The sequence below is a fragment of the Pongo abelii genome, chromosome 11 (genome assembly GCF_028885655.2).
Source record: "Pongo abelii isolate AG06213 chromosome 11, NHGRI_mPonAbe1-v2.0_pri, whole genome shotgun sequence".
In the NCBI taxonomy this organism is placed as follows: domain Eukaryota; kingdom Metazoa; phylum Chordata; class Mammalia; order Primates; family Hominidae; genus Pongo; species Pongo abelii.
The window spans coordinates 93,406,992-93,430,698 of record NC_071996.2 but is presented as its reverse complement, the minus strand read 5'-3'; the positions used below and the strand labels follow the sequence as shown (position 1 = coordinate 93,430,698).

General features: G+C 40.9%; 2 protein-coding genes across 13 annotated transcripts in view; one reads left to right on the top strand and one right to left on the bottom strand.

Moving 5' to 3' along the window:
- MFSD6 (major facilitator superfamily domain containing 6) overlaps positions 1-23,707 on the bottom strand; it is a 96,190-nt gene that overhangs the window by 26,735 nt on the left and 45,748 nt on the right. For all 4 annotated transcript variants that reach the window (XR_010135889.1, XM_009237917.4, XM_054549001.2 and 1 more), the window contains exon 3: positions 10,151-10,248. Coding sequence is in view for 3 of the 4 variants with exons in the window: in XM_009237917.4 (XP_009236192.3) it covers positions 10,151-10,248 (98 nt within the window). In the remaining variant the exon portion in view is untranslated. The remainder of the gene's footprint in view (positions 1-10,150; positions 10,249-23,707) is intronic.
- The window catches only part of NEMP2 (nuclear envelope integral membrane protein 2), a 95,446-nt gene that overhangs the window by 54,733 nt on the left and 17,006 nt on the right, over positions 1-23,707 (top strand). The window lies entirely within an intron of this gene.

The window sequence follows — 23,707 nt, the reverse complement described above, 5'->3', positions numbered from 1 at the left end:
TTGTAGAGACAGGGTCTCCCTAGGTTGCCCAGGCTGAAAACATGGTTCTTACTTGGCTGAATAAGCATGCTAAATAAGACAAACAGAATAACGCTTTATAAATGTCAGCTCAAGTTCCCCTAACTGATGACATTAAAAAAAATCTTTCATCAAAATCTTAACCCGGCTCCCACTGATAGAGCATCCTACAGAGAGAGAGCTGACCCAGACCTCGTTTTCACTCCTCAGTGCTGGAGTCATTAATTCAAGTAACTCAAAAGTACTTCTTTAGTTATAGGAGCCCCTAGGTGAGTTTTACTCTCATCAGATACATTTTAATAGCAAGGATAATTCTGATTCTTGCTCAGAACTAACACTAACACTCATCTCTGAGTTTTGCAAGGATTTGCAACCAACACCCACACAGGAAGGAGAATAACAAGTTTGGGCTTTATTTTAATCAAATATTTATATTCTTGATCAAAATCATGAATGTTTAATTGTTCTTTGTACAGAACAAAAGGAGAAAATTCCTATGGGTTTTTAAAATGAGGTCTTGAGAAATAAATATAAACTACTCACCACCACCACCATCCAGCAATGCTTTTGGGCACTTAGACTCCCTGTCTCTTTTTTAAATACACTGCAGATTTCTTATAGGGAGGAAATATGCTTTCTGCTTCTTTATATGGTATTACCAGTTGCCTACTGAATAACATGTTTGCTGCAAATGGTAGCTGAATTGCTAAAAATATATAGCTGCAAGAGAATATTTACCGAACATGAGAAGATCATGGGAAAGAAATACCCTCACAATTCCAAACAGCATCCAGTGGTCTCACCTTGATCCCCCAATGAGGGCCTGAATAGCGTCCTTCCTATAGGCCTGGGGAAGAGGAAATTTGTTTCTTCACAAACCCATCTGCTAATTATTACGAACATGGCCTGAGAGGACAATCAAGAAACTCCAAGACTGAAGATAACAAGGAATCCTCCACCAACAGTTACATGCAACCCCAAAGAGGAAGGGCTGGGTAGCGGGGGCTACAGAATGAGGCACATCTTTTGTCTCCTCCCTTTCAGCTACCCATTAGATAGTACTAGTTCTCGTGGTGTTTTGGGGATAAAGCAAGGGTGGTAGGATAAAGAGACAGACTTTGCTTATTTATTTATTTATTTTTAAGAAGACCCTCTTGTATGGTTCTGGCTAGGAACCAAAAAACAGAAGTGCTGATTTTTCAGAGTCAAGATGCCCAATTATGACAGACAACATCCCATTCCCCAGCCTTCCCCTTCCCCAGACTAGGTCTTTGGCAATCAACAAGTAACATTTCCAGTCAAGGAATTAAGGGCTATATATTGTGAGAGTGCGCTTGTCCTCTAATGAAATCATTCAGTGATTTGTTTTAATCATGTCCTGCCTTACTGCATCCTAAATAGAGTCTCCTTTAAGCACAGGGACTTTAAAGCCATTTGGACGAGCCTTGTAAAGGCAGACGAATCCAAACTAGCAAAACAAACCTCTTCAGTCAGAAATGTATTTCTGTGATGCAGGATTTATTCCACATGAATAATCTACTGTTTTCCATGGGGTGGGCATGGGTCAAACAAAGGCAAGGGATTTTGATTTTGTTGTACAGTCAAAATACTCAGCACTCACTTCTGCCAGGGAATGAAACCATCTCCTCCAGCATTAGAAACAAAGAGCTCTGTGGAAACTGGCCACAGAGCCCTCTGTTGGACTAGGAGGCTGTATTTACAGATCCTCTTCCCTGGCTTCAGACCAGTAACTAGGTTTCTACTGGCATAGAGGAGAATAAAATGAAACACAGAAGTATGTATTATAGCCTGCCCTAGGAAGCAGAATTCCTGTTTAGATTCAGAACATGGCCAGCTCCCTAAATCCTAGGATAATACCCCTGAGGTGCATACAAGTATTATAAAAATATGTCCTGGGTTGGCAGCTTGAGATGATAAATGCTTCAAGCCCTAGCCCCGGCACACCACTTAGGCTCCCTGAAGAGGCCATTCTGTTCTCTTCTGTGCCTTCGCACACAGCTCTTCCCCCATGCTGGAATGCCTACTCTCTTTAGGCCACCTGATAGATTCCTATTCGCCCTTCACAACCTGGCTTATGTGATTTTTGTAGGGAATTTTTCAATACAGTCTTCATCCTCCCACTCCCTGCTTCACAAAGTTAATTATTCTCCTTAGGGTAAGCTCCTTATCTGTTACCTAGCACATTTTTCTATGATTCCATCTAACATGCTGTATAGTTATTATGTGTTTACACATCTGGCTTCCAGAACAGATGGTGAGGCCTTGGGGCCTGAGTTAATACATGTATATATTTTATTACATTCTCAGCACCCAGCATGCTGCCTGGCTCTTAGTCACCATTTAATACATCTTTAATAAATTAACAGGAAAAATGCGTTTTTAAATTCACACAGCATTTGTTTTTTCCTCTTACAAAATTATTCTGTTGTTCTTTAACCGTTTCATGGATGTTCTCTTTTCTTGAGTCGCTTATGGAAACTGTCCTTTTCCACCTAATTCATTTTAAACTAAAAGGATAAAAAAGCCATATGCATGTATTATTATAATATATAGTCGTTTCTTTTCTGTAGGTATACAAATCTTTATTCATAGAGTCTGCACACTGTAGCGTACCAATAAATAAAGCGATTAAGCCAGGTCAGGATAGAACAGGAACCAGAGGTGGGAAATCCTAAGATAACTGTGTTGCATATTACCTTGTTATTGAATCATTCTTACCTGCATTTCCTGTTTAATGCATTGTTATTCTTTTATTATTATTATTATTATTATATTTAAGTTTTAGGGTACATGTGCACAATGTGCAGGTTTGTTACATATGTATACTTGTGCCATGTTGGTGTGCTGCACGTATTAACTCGTCATTTAACATTAGGTATATCTCCTAATGCCATCCTTCCCCCCTACCCCCACCCCACAACAGTCCCCAGTGTGTGATGTTCCCCTTCCTGTGTCCATGTGTTCTCATTGTTCAATTCCCACCTATGAGTGAGAACATGCGGTGTTTGGTTTTTTGTCCTTGTGGTAGTTTGCTGAGAATGATGGTTTTCAGCTTCATCCATGTCCCTACAAAGGACATGAACTCATCATTTTTTATGGCTGCATAATATTCCATGGTGTATGTGTGCCACATTTTCTTAATCCAGTCTATCATTGTTGGATATTTGGGTTGGTTCCAAGTCTTTGCTATTGTGAATAGTGCCACAATAAACATACGTGTGCATGTGTCTTTATAGCAGCATGATTTATAATCCTTTGGGTATATACCCACTAATGAGATTGCTGGGTCAAATGGTATTTCTAGTTCTAGATCCCTGAGGAATCGCCACACTGACTTCCACAATGGTTGAACTAGTTTACAGTCCCACCAACAGTGTAAAAGTGTTCCTATTTCTCCACATCCTCTCCAGCACCTGTTGTTTCCTGACTTTTTAATGATCGCCATTCTAATTGGTATGAGATGGTATCTCATTGTGGTTTTGATTTGCATTTCTCTGATGGCCAGTGATGATGAGCATTTTTTCATGTGTCTGTTGGCTGCATAAATGTCTTCTTTTGAGAAGAGTCTGTTAATATCCTTTGCCCACTTGTTGATGGGGTTGTTTTTTTCTTGTAAATTTGTTTGAGTTCTTTGTAGATTCTGGATATTAGCCCTTTGTCAGATGAGTAGATTGCAAAAATTTTCTCCCATTCTGTAAGTTGTCTGTTCACTCTGATGGTAGTTTCTTTTGCTGTGCAGAAGCTCTTTAATTAGATCCCATTTGTCAATTTTGGCTTTTGTTGCCATTGCTTTTGGTGTTTTAGACATGAAGTCCTTGCCCATGCCTATGTCCTGAATGGTATTGCCCAGGTTTTCTTCTAGGGTTTTTATGGTTTTAGGTCTAACATGTAAGTCTTTAATCCATCTTGAATTAATTTTTGTATAAGGTGTAACGAAGGGATCCAGTTTCAGCTTTCTACATATGGCTAGCCAGTTTTCCCAGCACCATTTATTAAATAGGGAATCCTTTCCCCATTTCTTCTTTTTGTCAGGTTTGTCAAAGATCAGATAGTTGTGATATGTGGCATTATTTCTGAGGCTCTGTTCTGTTCCATTGGTCTATATCTCTGTTTTGGTACCAGTACCATGCTGTTTTAGTTACTGTAGGCTTGTAGTATAGTTTGAAGTCAGGTAGTGTGATGCATCCAGCTTTGTTCTTTTGGCTTAGGATTGACTTTGCAATGCAGGCTCTTTTTTGGTTCCATATGAACTTTAAAGTAGTTTTTTCCAATTCTGTGAAGAAAGTCATTGGTAGCTTGATGTGGATGGCATTGAATCTATAAATTACCTTGGGCAGTATGGCCATTTTCACGATATTGATTCTTCCTATCCATGAGCATGGAATGTTCTTCCATTTGTTTGTATCCTCTTTTATTTCATTGAGCAGTGGTTTGTAGTTGTCCTTGAAAAGGTCCTTCACATCCCTTTTAAGTTGGATTCCTAGGTATTTTATTCTCTTTGAAGCAATTGTGAATGGGAGTTCACTCATGATTTGGCTCTCTGTCTGTTACTGGTGTATAAAAATGCTTGTGATTTTTGCACATTGATTTTGTATCCTGAGACTTTGCTGAAGTTGCCTATCAGCTTAAGGAGATTTTGGGCTGAGATGATGGGGTTTTCTAGATATACAATCACGTCATCTGCAAACAGGGACAATTTGACTTCCTCTTTTCCTAATTGAATACCCTTTATTTCTTTCTCCTGCCTGATTGCCCTGGCCAGAACTTCCAACACTATGTTGAATAGGAGTGGTGAGAGAGGGCATCCCTGTCTTGTGCCAGTTTTCAAAGGGAATGCTTCCAGTTTTTGCCCATTCAGTATGATATTGGCTGTGGGTTTGTCATAGATAGCTCTTATTATTTTGAGATACGTCCCATCAATACCTAATTTATTGAGAGTTTTTAGCATGAAGGGTTGTTAAATTTTGCAAAGGCTTTTCTGCATCTGTTGAGATAATAATGTGGTTTTTGTCTTTGGTTCTGTTTATATGCTGGATTACGTTTATTGATTTGCATATGATGAACCAGCCTTGCATCCCAGGGATGAAGCCCACTTGATCATGGTGGATAAGCTTTTTGATGTGCTGCTGGATTCTGTTTGCCAGTATTTAATTAAGGATTTTTGCATTGATGTTCATCAAGGATATTGGTCTAAAATTCTCTTTTTTGGTTGTGTCTCTGCCAGGCTTTGGTATCAGGATGATGCTGGCCTCATAAAATGAGTTAGGGAGGATTCCCTCTTTTTCTATTGATTGGAATAGTTTCAGAAGGAATGGTACCATCTCCTCCCTGTACTTCTGGTAGAATTCGGCTGTGAATCCATCTGGTCCTGGACTTTTTTTGGTTGGTAAGCTATTAATTATTGCCTCAATTTGAGAATGTGTTATTGGTCTATTCAGAGATTCAACTTCTTCCTGGTTTAGTCTTGGGAGGTTGTTTGTGTCGAGGAATTTATCCATTTCTTCTAGATTTTCTAGTTTATTTGCATAGAGGTGTTTATAGTATTCTCTGATGATAGTTTGTATTTCTGTGGGATCGGTGGTGATATCCCCTTTATCATTTTTTATCGTGTCTATTTGATTCTTCTCTCTTTTCTTCTTTATTAGTCTTGCTAGAAGTCTATCAATTTTGTTGATCTTTTCAGAAAACCAGCTCCTGGATTCATTGATTTTTTGAAGGGTTTTTTGTGTCTCTATTTCCTTCAGTTCTGCTCTGATCTTAGTTATTTCTTGCCTTCTGCTACCTTTTGAATGTGTTTGCTCTTGCTTCTCTAGTTCTTTTAATTGTGATGTTAGGGTGTCAATTTTAGATCTTTCCTGCTTTCTCTTGTAGGCATTATAAGTGTCCCTCTACACACTGCTTTGAATGTGTCCCAGAGATTCTGGTACGTTGTGTCTTTGTTCTCGTTGATTTCAAAGAGCATCTTTATTTCTGCCTTCATTTCGTTATGTACCCAGTAGTCATTCAGGAGCAAGTTGTTCAGTTTCCATGTACTTGAGCAGTTTTGAGTGAGTTTCTTAATCCTGAGTTCTAGTTTGATTGGACTGTGGTCTGAGAGACAGTTTGTTACAATTTCTGTTCTTTTACATTTGCTGAGGAGTGCTTTACTTCCAACTATGTGGTCAATTTTGGAATAGGTGTGGTGCTGAAAAGAATGTATATTCTGTTGATTTGGGGTGGAGAGTTCTGTAGATATCTATTAGGGCCGCTTGGTGCAGAGCTGAGTTCAATTCCTGGATATCCTTATTGACTTTCTGTCTCGTTGATTTGTCTAATGTTGACAGTGGGGTGTTAAAGTCTCCAATTATTATTGTGTGGGAGTCTAAGTCTCTTTGTAGGTCTTAACTAAGGACTTGCTTTATGAATCTGGGTGCTCCTGTATTGGGTGCATATATATTTAGGATAGTTAGCTCTTCTTGTTGAATTGATCCCTTTACCATTATGTAATGGCCTTCTTTGTCTCTTTTGATCTTTGTTGGTTTAAAGTCTGTTTTATCAGAGACCAGGATTGCAACCCTTGCCTTTTTTTGTTTTCCATTTGCTTGGTAGGTCTTCCTCCATCCCTTTATTTTGAGCCTATGTGTGTCTCTGCACGTGAGATGGGTTTCCTGAATACAGCACACTGATGGGTCTTGACTCTTTATCCAATTTGCCAGTCTGTGTCTTTTAATTGGAGCATTTAGCCCATTTATATTTAAGGTTAATATTGTTATGTGTGAATTTGATCCTGTCATTATGATGTCAGCTGGTTATTTTGCTTGTTAGTTGATGCAGTTTCTTCCTAGCCTCAATGGTCTTTACAATTTGGCATGTTTTTGCAGTGGCTGGTACTGGTTGTTCCTTTCCATGTTTAGTGCTTCCTTCAGGAGCTCTTGTAGGGCAGGCCTGGTGGTAACAAAATCTCTCAGCATTTGCTTGTCTGTATTTTATTTCTCCTTCACTTCTGAAGCTTAGTTTGGCTGGATATGAAATTCTGGGTTGAAAATTATTTTCTTTAAGAATGTTGAATATTGGCCCCCACTCTCTTCTGGCTTGTAGAGTTTCTGCCGAGAGATCAGCTGTTAATCTGATGGGCTTCCCTGTGTGGGTAACCCGACCTTTCTCTCTGGCTGCCCTTAACATTTTTTCCTTCATTTCAACTTTGGTGAATCTGACAATTATGTGTCTTGGAGTTGCTCTTCTCGAGGAGTATCTTTGTGGCGTTCTCTGTATTTCCTGAATTTGAATGTTGGCCTGCCTTGCTAGATTGGGGAAGTTCTCCTGGATAATATCCTGCAGAGTGTTTTCCAACTTGGTTCCATTCTCCCCATCACTTTCAGGTACACCAGTCAGACGTAGATTTGGTCTTTTCACATAGTCCCATATTTCTTGGAGACTTTGTTCGTTTATTTTTATTCTTTTTTCTCTAAACTTCTCTTCTCGCTTCATTTCATTCATTTGATCTTCCATCACTGATACCCTTTCTTCCAGTTGATCGAATCGGCTACTAAGGCTTGTGCATTTGTCACCTAGTTTTCGTGCCGTGGTTTTCAGCTCCACTAGGTCCTTTAAGGACTTCTCTGCATTGGTTATTCTAGTTAGCCGTTCGTCTAATCTTTTTTCGAGGTTTTTAACTTCTTTGCCATGGGTTCGAACTTCCTTTAGCTCGGAGTAGTTTGATCATCGGAAGCCTTCTTCTCTCAACTCGTCAAAGTCATTCTCTGTCCAGCTTTGTTCCATTGCTGGTGAGGAGCTGTGTTCCTTTGGAGGAGGAGAGGTGCTCTGATTTTTAGAATTTTCAGTTTTTTCTGCTCTGTTTTTTCCCCATCTTTGTGGTTTTAACTACCTTTGGTCTTTGATGATGGTGACATACAGATGGGGTTTTGGTGTGGATGTCCTTTCTGTTTGTTAGTTTTCCTTCTAACCGTCAGGACCCTCAGCTGCAGGTCTGTTGGAGTTTGCTGGAGGTCCACTCCAGACCCTGTTTGCCTGGGTATAAGCAGCGGAGGCTGCAGAACAGCAGATATTGGTGAACAGCAAATATTGCTGCCTGATCTTTCCTCTGGAAGTTTTGTCTCAGAGGGGTACCCTGCCGTGTGAGTTATCAGTCTGCCCCTATTGGGGGATGCCTCCCAGTTAGGCTACTTGGGGGTCAGGGACCCTCTTGAGGAGGCAGTCTGTCCGTTCTCAGATCTCAAGCTGCATGCTGGGAGAACCACTACTCTATTCAAAGCTGTCAGACAGGGACATTTAAGTCTGCAGAGGTTTCTGCTGCCTTTTGTTTGGCTATGCTCTGCCCCCAGAGGTGGAGTCTACTGAGGCAGGCAGGCCTCCTTGAGCTGTGGTGGGCTCCACCCAGTTCAAGCTTCCCAGCCGCTGCTTTGTTTACCTACTCAAGCCTCGGCAATGGCGGGTGCCCCTCCCCCAGCCTCACTGCCGCCTTGGAGTTTGATCTCAGACTGCTGTGCTAGCAATGAGTGAGGCTCCATGGGCGTAGGACCCTCTGAGCCAGGTGCAGGATATAATCTCCTGGTGTGCCGTTTGCTAAGACTGTTGGAAAAGCACAGTATTAGGGTGGGAGTGACCCGATTTTCCAGGTGCCGTCTCTCACCCCTTTCCTTGGCTAGGAAAGGGAATTCCCTGATCCCTTGTGCTGCTTTGGCTCACCCTGCTTTGGCTCATGCTCGCTGCGCTGCACCCACTGTCCTGCACCCACTGCCTGACAATCCCCAGTGAGATGAACTCGGTACCTCAGTTGGAAATGCAGAAATCAGTCGTCTTCTGTGTCGCTTATGCTGAGTGCTGCAGACTGGAGCTGTTCCTATTCGACCATCTTGGCTGCACCCTCCTGTTATTCTTAAATGACACAAAACTGAGATGTGTGCCTCCCCTCAAGACCCTTCCAGAGTTCTGATTATTAGAAACAGTAATTTCTTATTATAAGACCAAGTTTCCATTTTCTATATATTTGTAAACAAAATCTCCTTTCACTAGCTACACCATTGCATCAAATCTGAGAAAAGCATCTTAAAGTATATATATATACACTTGAATTTTATAATTATAATGTGAATATAAATTATATCTCCTTTCAATTAGGATAAGTTCTTTTTTCATTGCTATGATGGAATTTGATGAATGAGCTGGCATTTTGTACATTCTGTTTAGATGTATAATTAGGACTCTTTCATCTTAAAAGACTGAAATTCTCAATCTTTCATCATGACAATTAATCACATTGATTATACCACATTTGTCTCCTTAGGGTAAGGGAAAATGATAATGGCAATCTATAAAGCTAATGAAATCATATATAATCACAGACTGTTTAGTGCAATTAATGATTTAGTAGCCTGGGCCGTCACTCAACTCCAGCGATCTTGTCCTGAACCTTTATTTTAATCATGATGCCAATCAGGACTTTTCAGGATGTGGTCAGTACTATATGAGCTAACATGGCAATGAGCTTTGAATAGTAATCCATTTTTTCAGCACTCTTCAACTACATGACAAGAGCCTTCTGGAAACTTTTTCAATTGTGTCTTGATGGGAAACAGTACACTGAAGCAAAAAGAAGAACTCAGGGCAGGACATTTGAGCAGAGATTTTTTAAAGTTCATGGGAAAACAACAGTGTGGCTATAAAGCTTTAGTTATAAGTCACCAGATGTGATAAAAATAACTGAAGAGATAAAATAATTATGACAACAATCTTTTTTCAGTAACTATAGTTAACCTACAAAACTAAAAACACCAAAAACTTTAAAAGATAAATATTTTTATATCTTAAAACCACCCTTGGATGTCCATGTCTAATAGTTGTGCACAGGAGTTTATTCTAGAGTTCCTCTTCCTTTGTTTAATCACAAGGGTGTGGGTCAAGTCCAGCTTTGTTTGGCTCAACACAGAGCAGCACTCAGGTAACCGAGGAACCATCCCTCCTGATGTCATCTCTTCCTTAACAACCACTTCAAAATCACATGAAACAGTAGGCCTGCCCTTCCTTTATAGAATCAGATGCTGAAGGCCACTGGGCTTTTAGCCACAGCTCAGGGAAGGCAGAGAAATAATTTCAATCCCAGCTGTTAACTTACCTTGAAGAACTTCCATGGGGAGAACAGTCCAGGCATTCTCCAGGTAGGAAATATAAATATAGCGAGCCGTATTACAGGCCAGGCCGATGTACAGAACCCTAAAAAAAAAAAAAAAAAAGCAAAGGAAAATAAACTGAGGCCCTAATATACAATCTAATATGCGTACAAAACGTGCAAATATTACCTACCTTTTCCTTCCCCAAACCACCCATCATCCAGCAGACTCCAAACTCAGGAGCGGGAAAACTGAAGGACAATTACATTTAAGCATGAATTTAGGAATAAGAAGATGGCTTCTAACATATCTGCCCTCAGCCTTTTCAAAATGCTTGTTAATATAAAAGTGAACATCACCCTTCCTGAAACTTAATTTGTAACAGAGATGATGCTTTTTTAAGATAGTCTGGGCACGCTGCCATCAGTAATGACATTACTGGCTTCCTTCCAGGTGGCTGTAGGAGAACTATGCCTGGGATTGTAGCCACTTCACTACAATGGGGGAAGGAAGGATAAAAATGAGAATATGTAAACATGAATGTGGCCTTGCTCATAATACCCAAGATACCAAGCAGTTTCACAAGGAGACTCTCAAAGTCATTGAAAACTATCATTCACTAACTACTATAAACTATTTGGAAATCAAATAGTTTCTCCTATCAGTTCAATGGATACATGTTCATCTTTTAAAAAATCCATGGTATCATATGTTTACAAAACTAATAAATATACACCAACCTCTTGCATTCTCTCACCCCCACCATTACCGCTGCCAAAAGTATAAGTAGAAATAAAATAAGCAAAGGCCTAAAGTTTAGGTTTAGGCATAAGGTTTCAATCTCTCGTTCTGAATTGGATGGGCTGGTTTGGAAGCAAAGAGTGGCTACTTCTCTGCACAAAATACACCCTAATGGTAGGGATTTATCTTTCTCCTTTGTTTTCTATTTTCTGTTAATTTTCCTAACCTTAATGCTCTGTTTTCTGAATCCAATTTGACGAAAAGTAAAAGGTAAAAGAAATAAACCAACATGACAATCAGTGGTATTTTCCTAATCTTGCTTTTTATGTTAAAATCATTCCTGACTGAGTGTACTGACTCATGCCTGTAATCTGAGCACTCTGGGAGGCTGAGGCAGGAGGATCATTTGTGCCCAAGAGTTCAAGACCAGCCTGGGCAACATAGTGAGAACCTGTCTCTACTAAAAAAAAAAAAAAAAAAAAAAAAAAAATTAGCCAGGCTTGGTGGCACACACCTATAGTCCCAGCTACTTGGGAGGCTGAGGTAGGAGGACCGCTTGAGCCTGGGAGGTCTAGGCTGCCCTGAGCCATAATCCCACCACTACACTCCAGCCTGGCAAACAGAGCAAGACCCTGTCTCAAAAAAAAAAAAAAATCGTTCCTATAAACACTGCTCCCTTTTTCCCAACACTGAATCAACAAAGGGAAATGCTCTCAGACACCCAGCTATCACTAATCTGACATATGGAAAAGAAAGATGAAGAAAAGACAAAAAAGAAAAGAAAAGGTTGAGGGGGGAGGATGAAATAGGCAATAGATATTAGAGGGATTTAGCAGATTCTCAGTGAAGTATTACAAAAAGTCTGGGTCATCTTGTTCTATGGACATTATGTTCTTTGTACTTGTGTGTTTTGAGGAGAAAAGTATGTTTCAATCTGCCTTAATGAAAATTTTATTGAACAAACTTGCTATAGATTCATCAATTTCCCTCTGCTACGGAAAAAAAAAAGCCACAGGAAATTAAAATGCAAAATATACTACATGAACACACAAGTTACACAAACCTGTGCCTCCTTTTACAAATTCTAAGCCAGCCCTGTGGGTGGCCTCTCTTTACCCTAACTCAGGGGTCAGCAAACATTTTTCTATAAAGGACCACACATTAAACAGTTTAGGCTTCACGAACTACATGGACTCTGTTGCAGCTCCTCAGCTCTGCTGCTGTAGCATGAAAGCAGCCACAGGCAATATGTAAATGAATGAGCATGGCCATGTTCCAACAAGAGCTGAATTATGAACAGTGAAATGCAAACTTCATAAAATAATTTTCATGTGTCACAAAATCTTATTCTTCTTGTGATTTTTTTTCAACGATTTAAACATGTAGAAACTATTATTCTTAGTTCACAGGCCATATAAAAACAGGCAGCAGGCCAGATTTGGTCAGTGGGCCACAGCTTGCCACTGACCTGGCCTCGCTCCTTAATTCTTTTTCTTTTTTTGAGACAGAGTCTCGCTCTGTTGCCGAGGCTAGGGTGCAGTGGCACGATCTCGGCTCACTGAAACCTCCACCTCCCAGGTTCAAGCAATTCTCCCACCTCAGCCTCCTGACTAGCTGGGACTACAGGCATGCGCCACCACGCCTGGCTAATTTTTGTATTTTTAGTAGAGACGGGGTTTTGCCATGTTGGCCAGGCTGGTCTCAAACTCCTGACCTCAGGTAAGTCCGCCCACCTCGGCCTCCCAAAATGCTGGAATTACAGGCATGAGCCAGCTCCTTAATTCTTAACCTTGGCTGGACATCAGATTTACCGTGGTAACTGTTTACAACTACAGATGCCAAGGCCCACACCTATCTCAAAGATCTCTAGGATTGAAACCTAGGCATTTTGAAAGTTCCCCAGGTTGTTCTCTTACTGAGCCAGGGTGGAGAACCAGTGGTCTAACTCATTCCAAGCTGTCCCCAGTAATACTGTCATATAATCCCATCATAAAACAATTTTGGCAATCCACTTTCCTAGTGTTCACAAATTGTCTATCCTGAAGCTGTCTTTTGAGCCCACCTCTGAATCAGGGTTGCCATGACAACCGTAATTCAATCCAGGCCATAGTCCAAAACTCCTGGCTTAAAATAACCCAGTGTCAATTGATCCAGTTTAGGAGGTAGATTGTGCTTTGCCTTCAAACCTCTTCCCAGATGGAATTCAGTCACTAGAGTGACCGGTTCACAACTTCTGGGACCCTTAGGTCTCAGATTGCCACCAACAAGCTGAGTGGCTATGAATTCGATATAGCCTTCCCTTCTTTCCTACATATCTACTTTCACAATTGATAGTCCTTTAGGAGCAAACAGGTACCCTAAAAAAGAAAACACAAAATAAGAAGTATCCAGGTCAAGGTTACTTCATCTCTCTGAGCCTCAGTTTCCTCATATATCAAGTGGGGATAAAAACATGTATTCTGTAGGTTTGTTGTGAAAATGATGACACAATGACTTGCCCAAAATAAGCACTCAATAAATGATTCATCATAATCATCATCATCATCATCTTAAAGAAAAGTATCCAAGTAAATACTCTTTGGTTTCTGACAAAACTTTTATCCCAGAATTCCAAAAGACAAGAGCATTCGCATTCCTTCCTCACCAACCATTTTGAGGAAGCCAGTGGCTTCAAGAAATCAGCAAGGGTAAAATTGTGAGCAGAAAGAAAGACAGCATTTGGATCTATGAAAAGGCAAAGAAGTACACATATATTTACTGAATAGTCACTGAAAAGTACTTCAGTATCAGAATGGGATATTTAAACTGCCATAGTACACACTGTTATGACTGAACCATGTGTTCCCCCAGTTCATGTGCTGAAGTCTTAAGTTCTAACCCCTAGTATCTCAAAATGTGACTGTATTTGGAAATACAGCTTTAGAAGAGGTAATTAGGTAAAATGATGTCATATGGATAGGTCCTAATCCAATATAACTGGTGTTTTTACAAGAAGAGATTAGGACACAAACAGGCACAAGGAAAGAAGTAAAAACTCTGGAAGAAAACCTAAGCCAAAGAGAGAGGCCCTTGGAAGTAACCAACCCTACTGACAATGGATCTTGGACTTTTTGCCTCCAGAACTGTGAAGAAATAAACTTCCGGGTTTTTTTGTTTGTTTGTTTGTTGCAATGGCATGATCTTGGCTCGCTGTAACATCCGCCTCCCGGATTCAAGCGATTCTCCTGCCTCAGCCTCCCAAGTAGCTGAGATTACAGGTGCATGCTACCACGCCCGGCTAATTTTTGTATTTTTAGTAGAGACGGGGTTTCACTATGTTGGCCAGGCTGGTGTTGAACTCCAAACCTAAAGTGATCCACCTGCCTCAGCCTCCCAAAGTGCTGGGATTATAGGCGTGAGCCACCACACCCGGCCATAAACGTTTTTTAAGCCACCCAGACTGTGGTACTTTGTTATGGTAACCCAAGCAAATGAACACATTCACTCTGATAAAGTTAGGGATTTGCTAATATAAAGGAATTTAAAGCATATTTTACTGGATCATTTTCTAGACAATCAAATTCTTTTTTATGCTGAATATGAGCATATGTTCAGGGTCCTAGAATTTTTTTACATAAGATTACTGATGTATAATCAGTAATCTTATGGGCACTGATGTCTAGAAATACAAGACACTGAAAAAAAAAGTCTCTCCACGAGATACAGATACCTACTGAACACCTATAATGATAAAACTCAAAAACAACATGACCTATTTCAGAACAGGAAGTCAGTAGTAATAAAAATAGACAAGAAACAAAGGCAATTTTAGAACAGGTGGCTGGTAAACTGAAGTTATCTATAAAGAGGAACACAATTGATAAGAAGCAAATGATGCAGCAGAAAACACTACACTGTGGAAAACCCAAATCACCTGCCACTCATTTTTATCCTGTATTTGAGCAAACTACAAGAGTAGGAGAAAAAAATTGTTACAGATTCTAATTTCTTATATAAGCACAATTCACAGTATTAGCAGTTTAAGCTGATTTGTGATTATTTTATAATAAAACTGGTATTTTTTTCAAGAGTGTTCAAGATATAGATACAATGAATTATGAGTCATTCTGTAATTCCTAACAGTGTAGTTAGTTGTGAGACCCTACTTTTCTAAATTTAACCAACTATAATATGGCTAAATCCACCCTCCCCCACCCCCACCAAAAGCCACTAAAAACCACAATGAACATAAATTTTGCTCAATAAACATCTATTAAGATGCCACTATCTACCATATACTGTGAGGGGAGTAAAAATGAAGAGGAAATCTACCTTGTCTTCAAGGGACTTACAGCCTAGTTGGGGAGACAAAAACATAAATAAGTTAAATATAATACACTAAGAGATATCCAAAGAGTGCAATGGGACCACACAGGAGAGACCCTTAGCCAACCCTGGGGGTTGAGGCCACCTGAGTTAGAAGTGGTTGGCCAAAGAGGGCAGAAAGAGCATCACAGGCAGAGGAAACAAAGCGAACAAGGGTTCACCATAGAATCTCAAGCATCTGTGGCCAGACAGGGTGACTGAAAGACACAAGAAGGATTACAGTCTAAGGATTTTTGAAGAAAGAAGTGAACTTTTCCAGTCCAGATACAGTCTGGATATTATTCCAGAAACAACACAGGGTGTAAGCAGCAAAGAAAGACCTAAGTGGAGTTATCCTACAATGCCCAGATCTGAGACGCAAAAGAGCAGCACCACCAGAGAACCCATATTCACCTAATAACTGATGGCAACAAGCATTTTGCAAAGCCCCTGGCAGAGAAACAAAACTTCCCAAAATAATTATAATAATACACTGGATACAAATGAAAGACCCCAGATGAAGATTGTTTTTTATTACTTGGAAGTTCAGTATTTGCAGTCAGACTGACAATTGTCTACAATTTGTGTTGCAAGCCCTCACGCAAAGATGCACCCACACCAATGCATACAAGGTTGCTCGAGGCCAGGGTGGGAGATGAAGACAGACCAGCAACAAACCAAGATTCAAAAAGCAATGTTTCAGACAGGTCACAGACCACTTGGGAAATTTCCTCAGCTATACCAGGCTGGAGTTTTTACTAGATTTCCTAATGAAAACAGCTGGTTGCTGACACCAGATCCCTGGAGCACAGTCTACAGTCTGCCTCATATATGAACTGGATTAAGTTTTCTGTATGGTAGACAGTATATAGTGTGCCCTTAGATTGGGCTCCATCATTCTCAGCTTTTTTATTTTTATTTTATTTATTTATTTTTGAGACAGGGTCTTGCTCTGTTACCCAGGCTGGAGCACAGTAGCGTCATCACAGCTCAATGCAGCCTTGACCACCAGAGCCTAGGTGATCCTCCCACCTCAGCCCCCCAAGTAGCTGGGACTACAGGTGTGCACCATCACGCCAAGCTAACTTTTGATTTTTAGTAGTCACAAAGTCTCACTATGTTGTGCAAGCTGGTCATGAACTCCTGGGCTCAAGCAATCCTCCTATCTCAGCCTCCCAAAGTTGCTGGGATTACAGGCATGAGCCATCCACCTGGCCCAAGATTATCCTTTTATGGTCTATATAAACTTGTCCCTAAAAAAAAAATTTTTTTTCAGAATTGTTATAGATGTCTATTCCTAGAGTAGGCAGAGTGGGCAGACATCAGCTGCTGATTAGAGTGGAGACTCCTGTGCTCAGCACAAGCACTTGATGTGCCCTCCTCCCCAGGAATGAAGCTTATTTCTACATAATCACTGATTCACACTGTTGACTTGAGTAACATGACATTCTCTATTGTCAGTTTAAGAGAGTAAGAAAATATATATCCAAACTCTTTAGAAAATAATTAAAATATAAAGGATAGGCCTTGAAAGAATTAAATCTTAGTCTAGAAAATTTGTTTTCTCATAACTGTCCCCCTCCTCCCAGCTATCTTCCATGGTATGTTACTGTGGATATCTTGCCAGGATTTCTGTGTCCCTGACTAGCAGAATAGGGTTTTGTTGTAACTGTCTGGAATCTCTTGTCTTCTCTCCCCTTTTTTTGTCCTCTCCATGGCATCTCCTGCATCCTGTGTCCCACTCCAGGACTGGCTGGTTTGAAAGAATCACAGCTGGCATTCCTTGGGATTCCCATCCCAAGAAGGTGGCCTGAGTTACATCATGGTACCCTCCTCTAATGCTAGAATGGTGGCAACAGTGGCCAGAGAGGAGAGAAGACAAGGCCACAGAATCAGTGACCTGAGCAACAGGCAGGAGCTGCCACAGCTCATGTTCAGACCAAGTGCTTACCTAGAAGTAGCAGGGCTGACAGCATCTCTCTCCCTTTTTCCAAGATATGACTTGGGGCACTGGTACCTCTGATTTTGAGAGTCCCACTGTTGAAAGGGATCATCCCTTCCAAGAAGCCTCCCAAGATGTCTCCAGGTATAATTAGTCCTCCTATCCCCCACTGTTCCTCTGCTACACTCTTTGTTTCCATTAGAGGACTCATCACAGTCTGTTGCACACCGAAGACTGAGACCCTGGAAGACAACGGCTTATGTCTTCTTCCTCTTTGTACTCAAAAAGAGCCTGCCTTGCTCAGGCACTCCATGAATCCATAACATCATTCAATATAATCTTATGTAAACTGATAAAATATGAGGGCAAAAGGAAGCATTATTCTCATGAAAACAGTATTTCTCAACAAGCTACTATCATTTTGGATGATGCAATTCTTTATTGTGTGGGATCCACCATTCACCGTGGGATGTTTAAAATCCCTGACCCTTGTGTGCTAAATGTCAGTGTCTGAAACACTAAAATTTGTCCTATGCACATTTTTAAATGGCTCCTGTTGAGAACCATGAGGTAAATCTCTTAAAACAATGGTTATTCTGTTCCCATTTCTCCATAAAATGTCTGTAAGTGTATTCAATATGGAATCAATTAATATCCATATTCACATTATATTAATACAAAAACAAACCAAGAAGGAGACAGAAAGCAAATCATGAACAATGATTATCCTGGAAATCTGCGATGACAGGGCCCTTCATTGCCTAAGGAGTATATTTCTGTAGATTTTGAGTTTGTATAGTGAGTTATGTACTTTTTAATAATCACATAATAATAAAGACTTAAATGGTGGGGAAAAAACTACTGTCAAATTAAGCATGGGAAAGGCAACCTTTAAGTTTTTAAATTAAAAGACTTCTGCTCTCAGACTGTTCTGAAAGTATATTAAGGTTCATGTTCCACACTAAAAAAAAATTAAAACTGGTAGAAATCATAGATTGTAGATACTACAGTTTAAATGTCTGTATACCCTCCAAAATTCATATATTGAAACTTATTCACCAATGTGATGATAGTATGAAGGAGGTGATTAAGTCATGAGAGTGGAGCCCTCATGAGTGGGTAAAAGAGGTGTGAGGGAGCTGTTTCCTCCTTTTGCCCTTCTGCCTTCTGCCATGAGAGAACACAGCATTCAAGGCGCTATCTGGGAGGCAGAGAACGAGGCCTTTACCAGTCACCGAACCTGCCAACACTTTGATCTTGCACTTCCCAGCCTCCAGAACTGTTTGGCATTTAAAGCAAGGTAAAAGACATTGCAGAATATTAAGTATAGTATTGTAATATTTATGTCACAAAAAGGAAGTGACACATACAGCTACATACTTACACATGAACAGAATATCTCTAAAAGGATACAACACTAGAACCTCATATAATGGATGGTCTCTAAGGAGAGGAATTGGGGGACTGCCCAAGGGGTGGGAGAGAGACTTTACTAAATACCTTTTGAATGTTTTTCCAAGTGTATGTCTACTTTCTCAAAGAATGAACAGACATCAAGTCACTGTGTTTCATGCAGTTTAAACAGACACATTAAATGATGTGTGATGTTTGACCCATGGTTCTCAACCTGAAGGGATCACTGTCTGGGTTTCTATTTTGGATTCAAAACCATACAACATTCTAGCTAAGTTCATATTTAAATTATTCCTTTCTTTTGAAACTCTTGGGAGATTGGGTTGGGTAAACCATATAGTTGTCTAAACAGTTAAGAAAGACATAGGAAATAGTGTTGCCATAATCATTTTCTTCCTGGACAAAGAAATGGTGTTCTGTGTCAGACTTAACAAGAGTGCTTGTTTGCTTCAAGAGCTGCATGGATCATCAGAAAGTCTATGTAACACAGTAGGAACATCTGCATCAAAACTGCTGATATAAAGAAGATTGTATTATAAAACATCTTTCCTTGTCACCTTGTCTGGCACAACACCGCCTAGCTCTCAGTCCTCCCACTCACAGGGATGACAAATGAACTCACTTGGCCACCATCCCCACCTGTCTCTGTGTCTTGATATTCTTCAGCTCTCACCCAGCTCCATCTCATGCCTGGTCCATTCCCTTTAATACGTGATTGCAGCATCACTTGCCTCTCCTCACAACACTTATCTTGGTTTTAACAGTGCACCTACAACCTGACTGCATTCTCCATGCAGGGTGAGGACTTTCATATTATGCTGGCTCAGTTTTATCCCCAATGCTTGACACATACCAGGCACTCAGCAAATAGTCCCAAACTGAAGAGAAAATATGAATACTTCAAATAGAATATCAATTAACAAATACTTATTGAACATACCCTATGCTAAGGATATACACTATGCACATATTATACGTGTGCATAGTATAAGGATATACTTATTGAACATACCCTATGCTAGGGATATACACTATGCACATATTATACGTGTGTGCATACGCGAGTGTGTGTATGCTTAAGATATCTGATTATGGTATAGGAATAAGTGATGGGTATGTGAAAGAATGAATGGACTTAAAAAAGAGGCCTAGAAATATGTTTAAAAAATAGATGTCTATATTCTGCAACATTTTTGACTAACATTAATAGGCTATGGTTGAAAATATTTTCATTTATGTGGACAAACAATAAATAGCTCAATGAGTAGCTGATTACAGTTTGTTTATTTGGAGCATCCTGAAGCACTGTGCAATGGAACTTCAGCACATGCGCTGAGCAGATAACAGGGTTCTGCTCACCACAAGACTATCTCACCAGAAGAGTAAGAGCTAGGATACAAGCCACAAAGCTCAGAGTCAGTGATAGTCCCACAGCACAGCTGAAGGGACCACCAAGGAGATCCTGGGAGCCACTAAGCTTCTATCAGCCAGCAGGTATGGCTGGCCACTGACCCATCCTTGTAGAAGAGAGCATAAGAATCACACTGTATGTCAGAGAGTGAATTAGAAATAATATTTAGCTGTGTATGTTTTCTGCAGCTACTAATACTTCCTTCTATTGTTTCTGCTAGAAAGAGAAAAGGTAAAAGTAGTTTGGGTCTGAGTCTCTACTAGCCGGAAATCATTTTGTTGTGTTCAGATTCTTCCCTCTAAAACAACTGATAAGCTAAGAGTGTAACTATGGTCACCATCAGTAGGATCACTGTGCTGGTCACTGTGCTGTGACCATGTTAACATCTCTCCATTGTTATTTTAGTTTATCTGTTTTTTTTTCTTAAGTTGTGTGTATGTCCAGGTAGAAAACTGGAGATGTTTAAAACAAAATAGAACCTTGGTTAATGGAACCTAACCACTTAGAAGACACAATATGCTGTTTTGTTGTTATATTTTCCTATTTAGTCAAACGACTGAACAGATAAACACACATACCCCCCACAATTTTGTTTAAAAATTTCCTAGGATATTGCTTAAGGTATACATATGACACAAACACTATAATTTCCTGAGAAGAATCACTGACATTTGGCACAGCAGTTAATTTTAAAAAGGCCTCAAGAGTTTTACTTGACCCTAAGCTAAATTTGACGAAGCTGAACAAGTTCATCAAAACTCAGGTTGAAGGAATGTCATGACCAAATCAAAAGCAGATACTAATACTGCTATTCCTGACTGTGGCCAGACACAGCAGGAATGGGTACAGTTAAGGGCATCACATCTTAAGAGATCACTGACGAAAACAAAAGAGAAAGGAGCCAGAATACAGAGGGAGGAAAAAAGGAGAATTGGATAGGATGTTCTGGGAGAAACCCCTAGGGAGTTGGAGAAGCAAAGCTGCAGGTGAGACTCAAGGATGGGAAGGGCTTTTCTACTGAAGAGGGGATGGACCCACTCTCTACGTCAGACTTGGAAGTAGTCGCTACAACAGATGTTGTTGTTTTACTTTCTGCTAAGCAGAAACTAGGGGAGAGCATGATTCTGTGTTCTCAGCTGAACTTGATCCTAGAGCTGCCTGGGACCTCTGGTGCAGGCCTGATGAGTAAGCCTGCCCAAAAGGAGACAGAGCTAATAGAGGGAGGGATGCAGGTTCTGATCACGTCATCTGAGACCTGGTTAAAGCTACACCTCTGGTCATTTGCTGGACTTCTCACTTGGACAATACAGTCCCCATTTTACTTAAGCTGCTCTGGGTAAGGTTTTTTGCCACTTCCACTGAAAGAGTCTCAAGTGACCTCCACTGCCTTTGGAGATAGCAAGTTCCATATCTCTAGAAATGGTCAAGCAAAGGCTAATAACCATCTGTTGAGCACTCGGGGGAAGGGAATCTAAAACTGGGGTGAAGCTAGGCCTACAGGACTGTATTAGTTTGCTAAGGCTGCTGTAACAAATACCACAGACTGGGTGGCTTCAACAACAGAAATTTATTTTCTCACAGATCTGGGAGCCAAAGTCCAAAATCAAGGTGTTGGCAATGTTGGTTTCTCCAGGGCTCCTCTCGTTGGCTTGCAGACGAGTCATCCTCTCCCTGTGTCATCTCCTATCTTCCCTTGTGCCTATCTGTGGCCCCAATCTCCTCTCACGACGACACTGCTCATAACAGATGAGGGCTGACCCTAATGACCTGATTTTAATTTCATGACCTCCTTAAAGACCCTAACTTTAAATATGGTCACACTCTGAGGTGCTGTGGGTTAGGACCTCAACGTATGAATCTTCAGGGGTCACAATTCAGCCCATTAAAATGCCCTTTGAGGTCACTTACAACTCCAACATCAAGCAAACTTGAGTAAAGAATGCCAGTATTTTTTTCCAGAGCCATTTCCTCCCTAGACCGGCAACACAGTGTGTGACACCGCTGGCAGCTTCCCCGGGCCTCGACAGTCAGAGTGAGGCTGTACCCTTAGAGGAGGACTCTTCGCAGTTTGTACAACCTAATCTGACCATATTTACTCATTTACTTTATTTCATGAATCGCTATTTGCTTTTCCAGTGGTTGAGGTCAAATGGAAACCTTTTACAAACAGTGCTAATTAATCTGGTTTTAAAATGGGCAGCATGGCAGGGCATATGCTGCACGCTGGCCAAGGTGGTGGCATCCAGGGCACATGCATAGTTGAGGGGGACTTTCTCAGGAGTGGTTATAACTGCTTTGGTTATACTACAGAGTTTTGAAAAGATTAAACAAGCATGTAAAGAAAAACTGCAAAACACTGTGCAAATATGTAAGCTACCATTAAATTAAATGCAAATATTTCAGCGATAACAGCCACATCTTTTACAAATTCTGCCTGAGCCAGTACATGCAGAAGTGTCTGAGATTTGAGGTCCTAACTTCCATTCAGGTCAATTGGCTTCAAGGAAATGAAATTCTCTATGTAGATCCCAGCAACTGCTATCATAAAACACATCCCCTATCACTGGCTAGATGGTCTGTTTGAATGGCTTTGTGCACATTTTTGACTTGTCAGCAAAAACCACTCAAAGTCTGAGTCCTGGGGGTAGGGGGCCAACAGGAAGAAGTGGGGTCTGCTAGGTGGTTTTTCTCACATACTAAAACCAGCCAAAGAAGAAAGTTAGATCATTAGAGTCAGAACTGAAAGGAGCCATAGACTCTAGCTCGCTCTTTTCACAGAGACAAGGAAGGAGAGGGCCACAGGGGTGCACCGGGGCCACTAAGGTGGTTGGCCAGTGGAAGGTCAAGGTCCCCATCCCCCTGCCAGACCGTGCTCTTTCAGTAGGTAATAGCAATGTGCTATTTTCCACACTCCAAGTTCCCTACGTGAAATCAAACCTAGACAAGTGCTTGAGGAAATACCTCTGGACTGGACCATAAGAAACGGACTAGCAGTGTTAGTGTAGCTAGACTTCTGAACTCAGCCGTGCGCTCGGATTAAGGAAGCTGGATGAATGTTTACGTTAGCATCAGAAGACGGTTGGCATTTTAAACTTTGACGAGTCATTGGGAAGACTGGGGTAAGAGGAAAGTAGAAAAGCAAATGTCACTCAACAGCTGTCCAATATCCTGGATCACAGGAGAAAAGCTTACCCAGAAGCGAAATTCTGTGTTATGAGAAGAAATGCGCTGAAAGATCATTTCTGCTGAGGTAGCCACAGAAACTGCAGGTATCGATGCTGAGGCAGGACGAGGGGTGAGTCAAGGTTTCCACCTCTTACCTGCAGCTGGACATGAGCTGCATCAAGCAGGCAGACTTTGAAACTAAATAATCAGAAGTGGATGTTTGCCTTGTGGGGGGTGGGGCACCATACACAGGATTGTGAAAGGAGAGGGGTGTGAACAGGCCACAGAGAGAATGGCAGGGACACGGCTGTCCAGAGTCTCCCTCTTGGGCTTAGGCCATGCCATCAGCCCTGCAGGTTCCTAGAGCAGCCAGGGAGTTCCCGGAGTGGGGCTCATATCACCATCGGGTTGAAAGGAGCCCCGATCTTTTCCATTCCTCAATTCCTGATGCGGCTCCACAGATCTCACAACGAAGAGTCTGAGCCAGGCCAGAGGCATCACTGTGCTTTAGGGTCATCTCCCTCTCTGTCATTCCTGAACATTCAC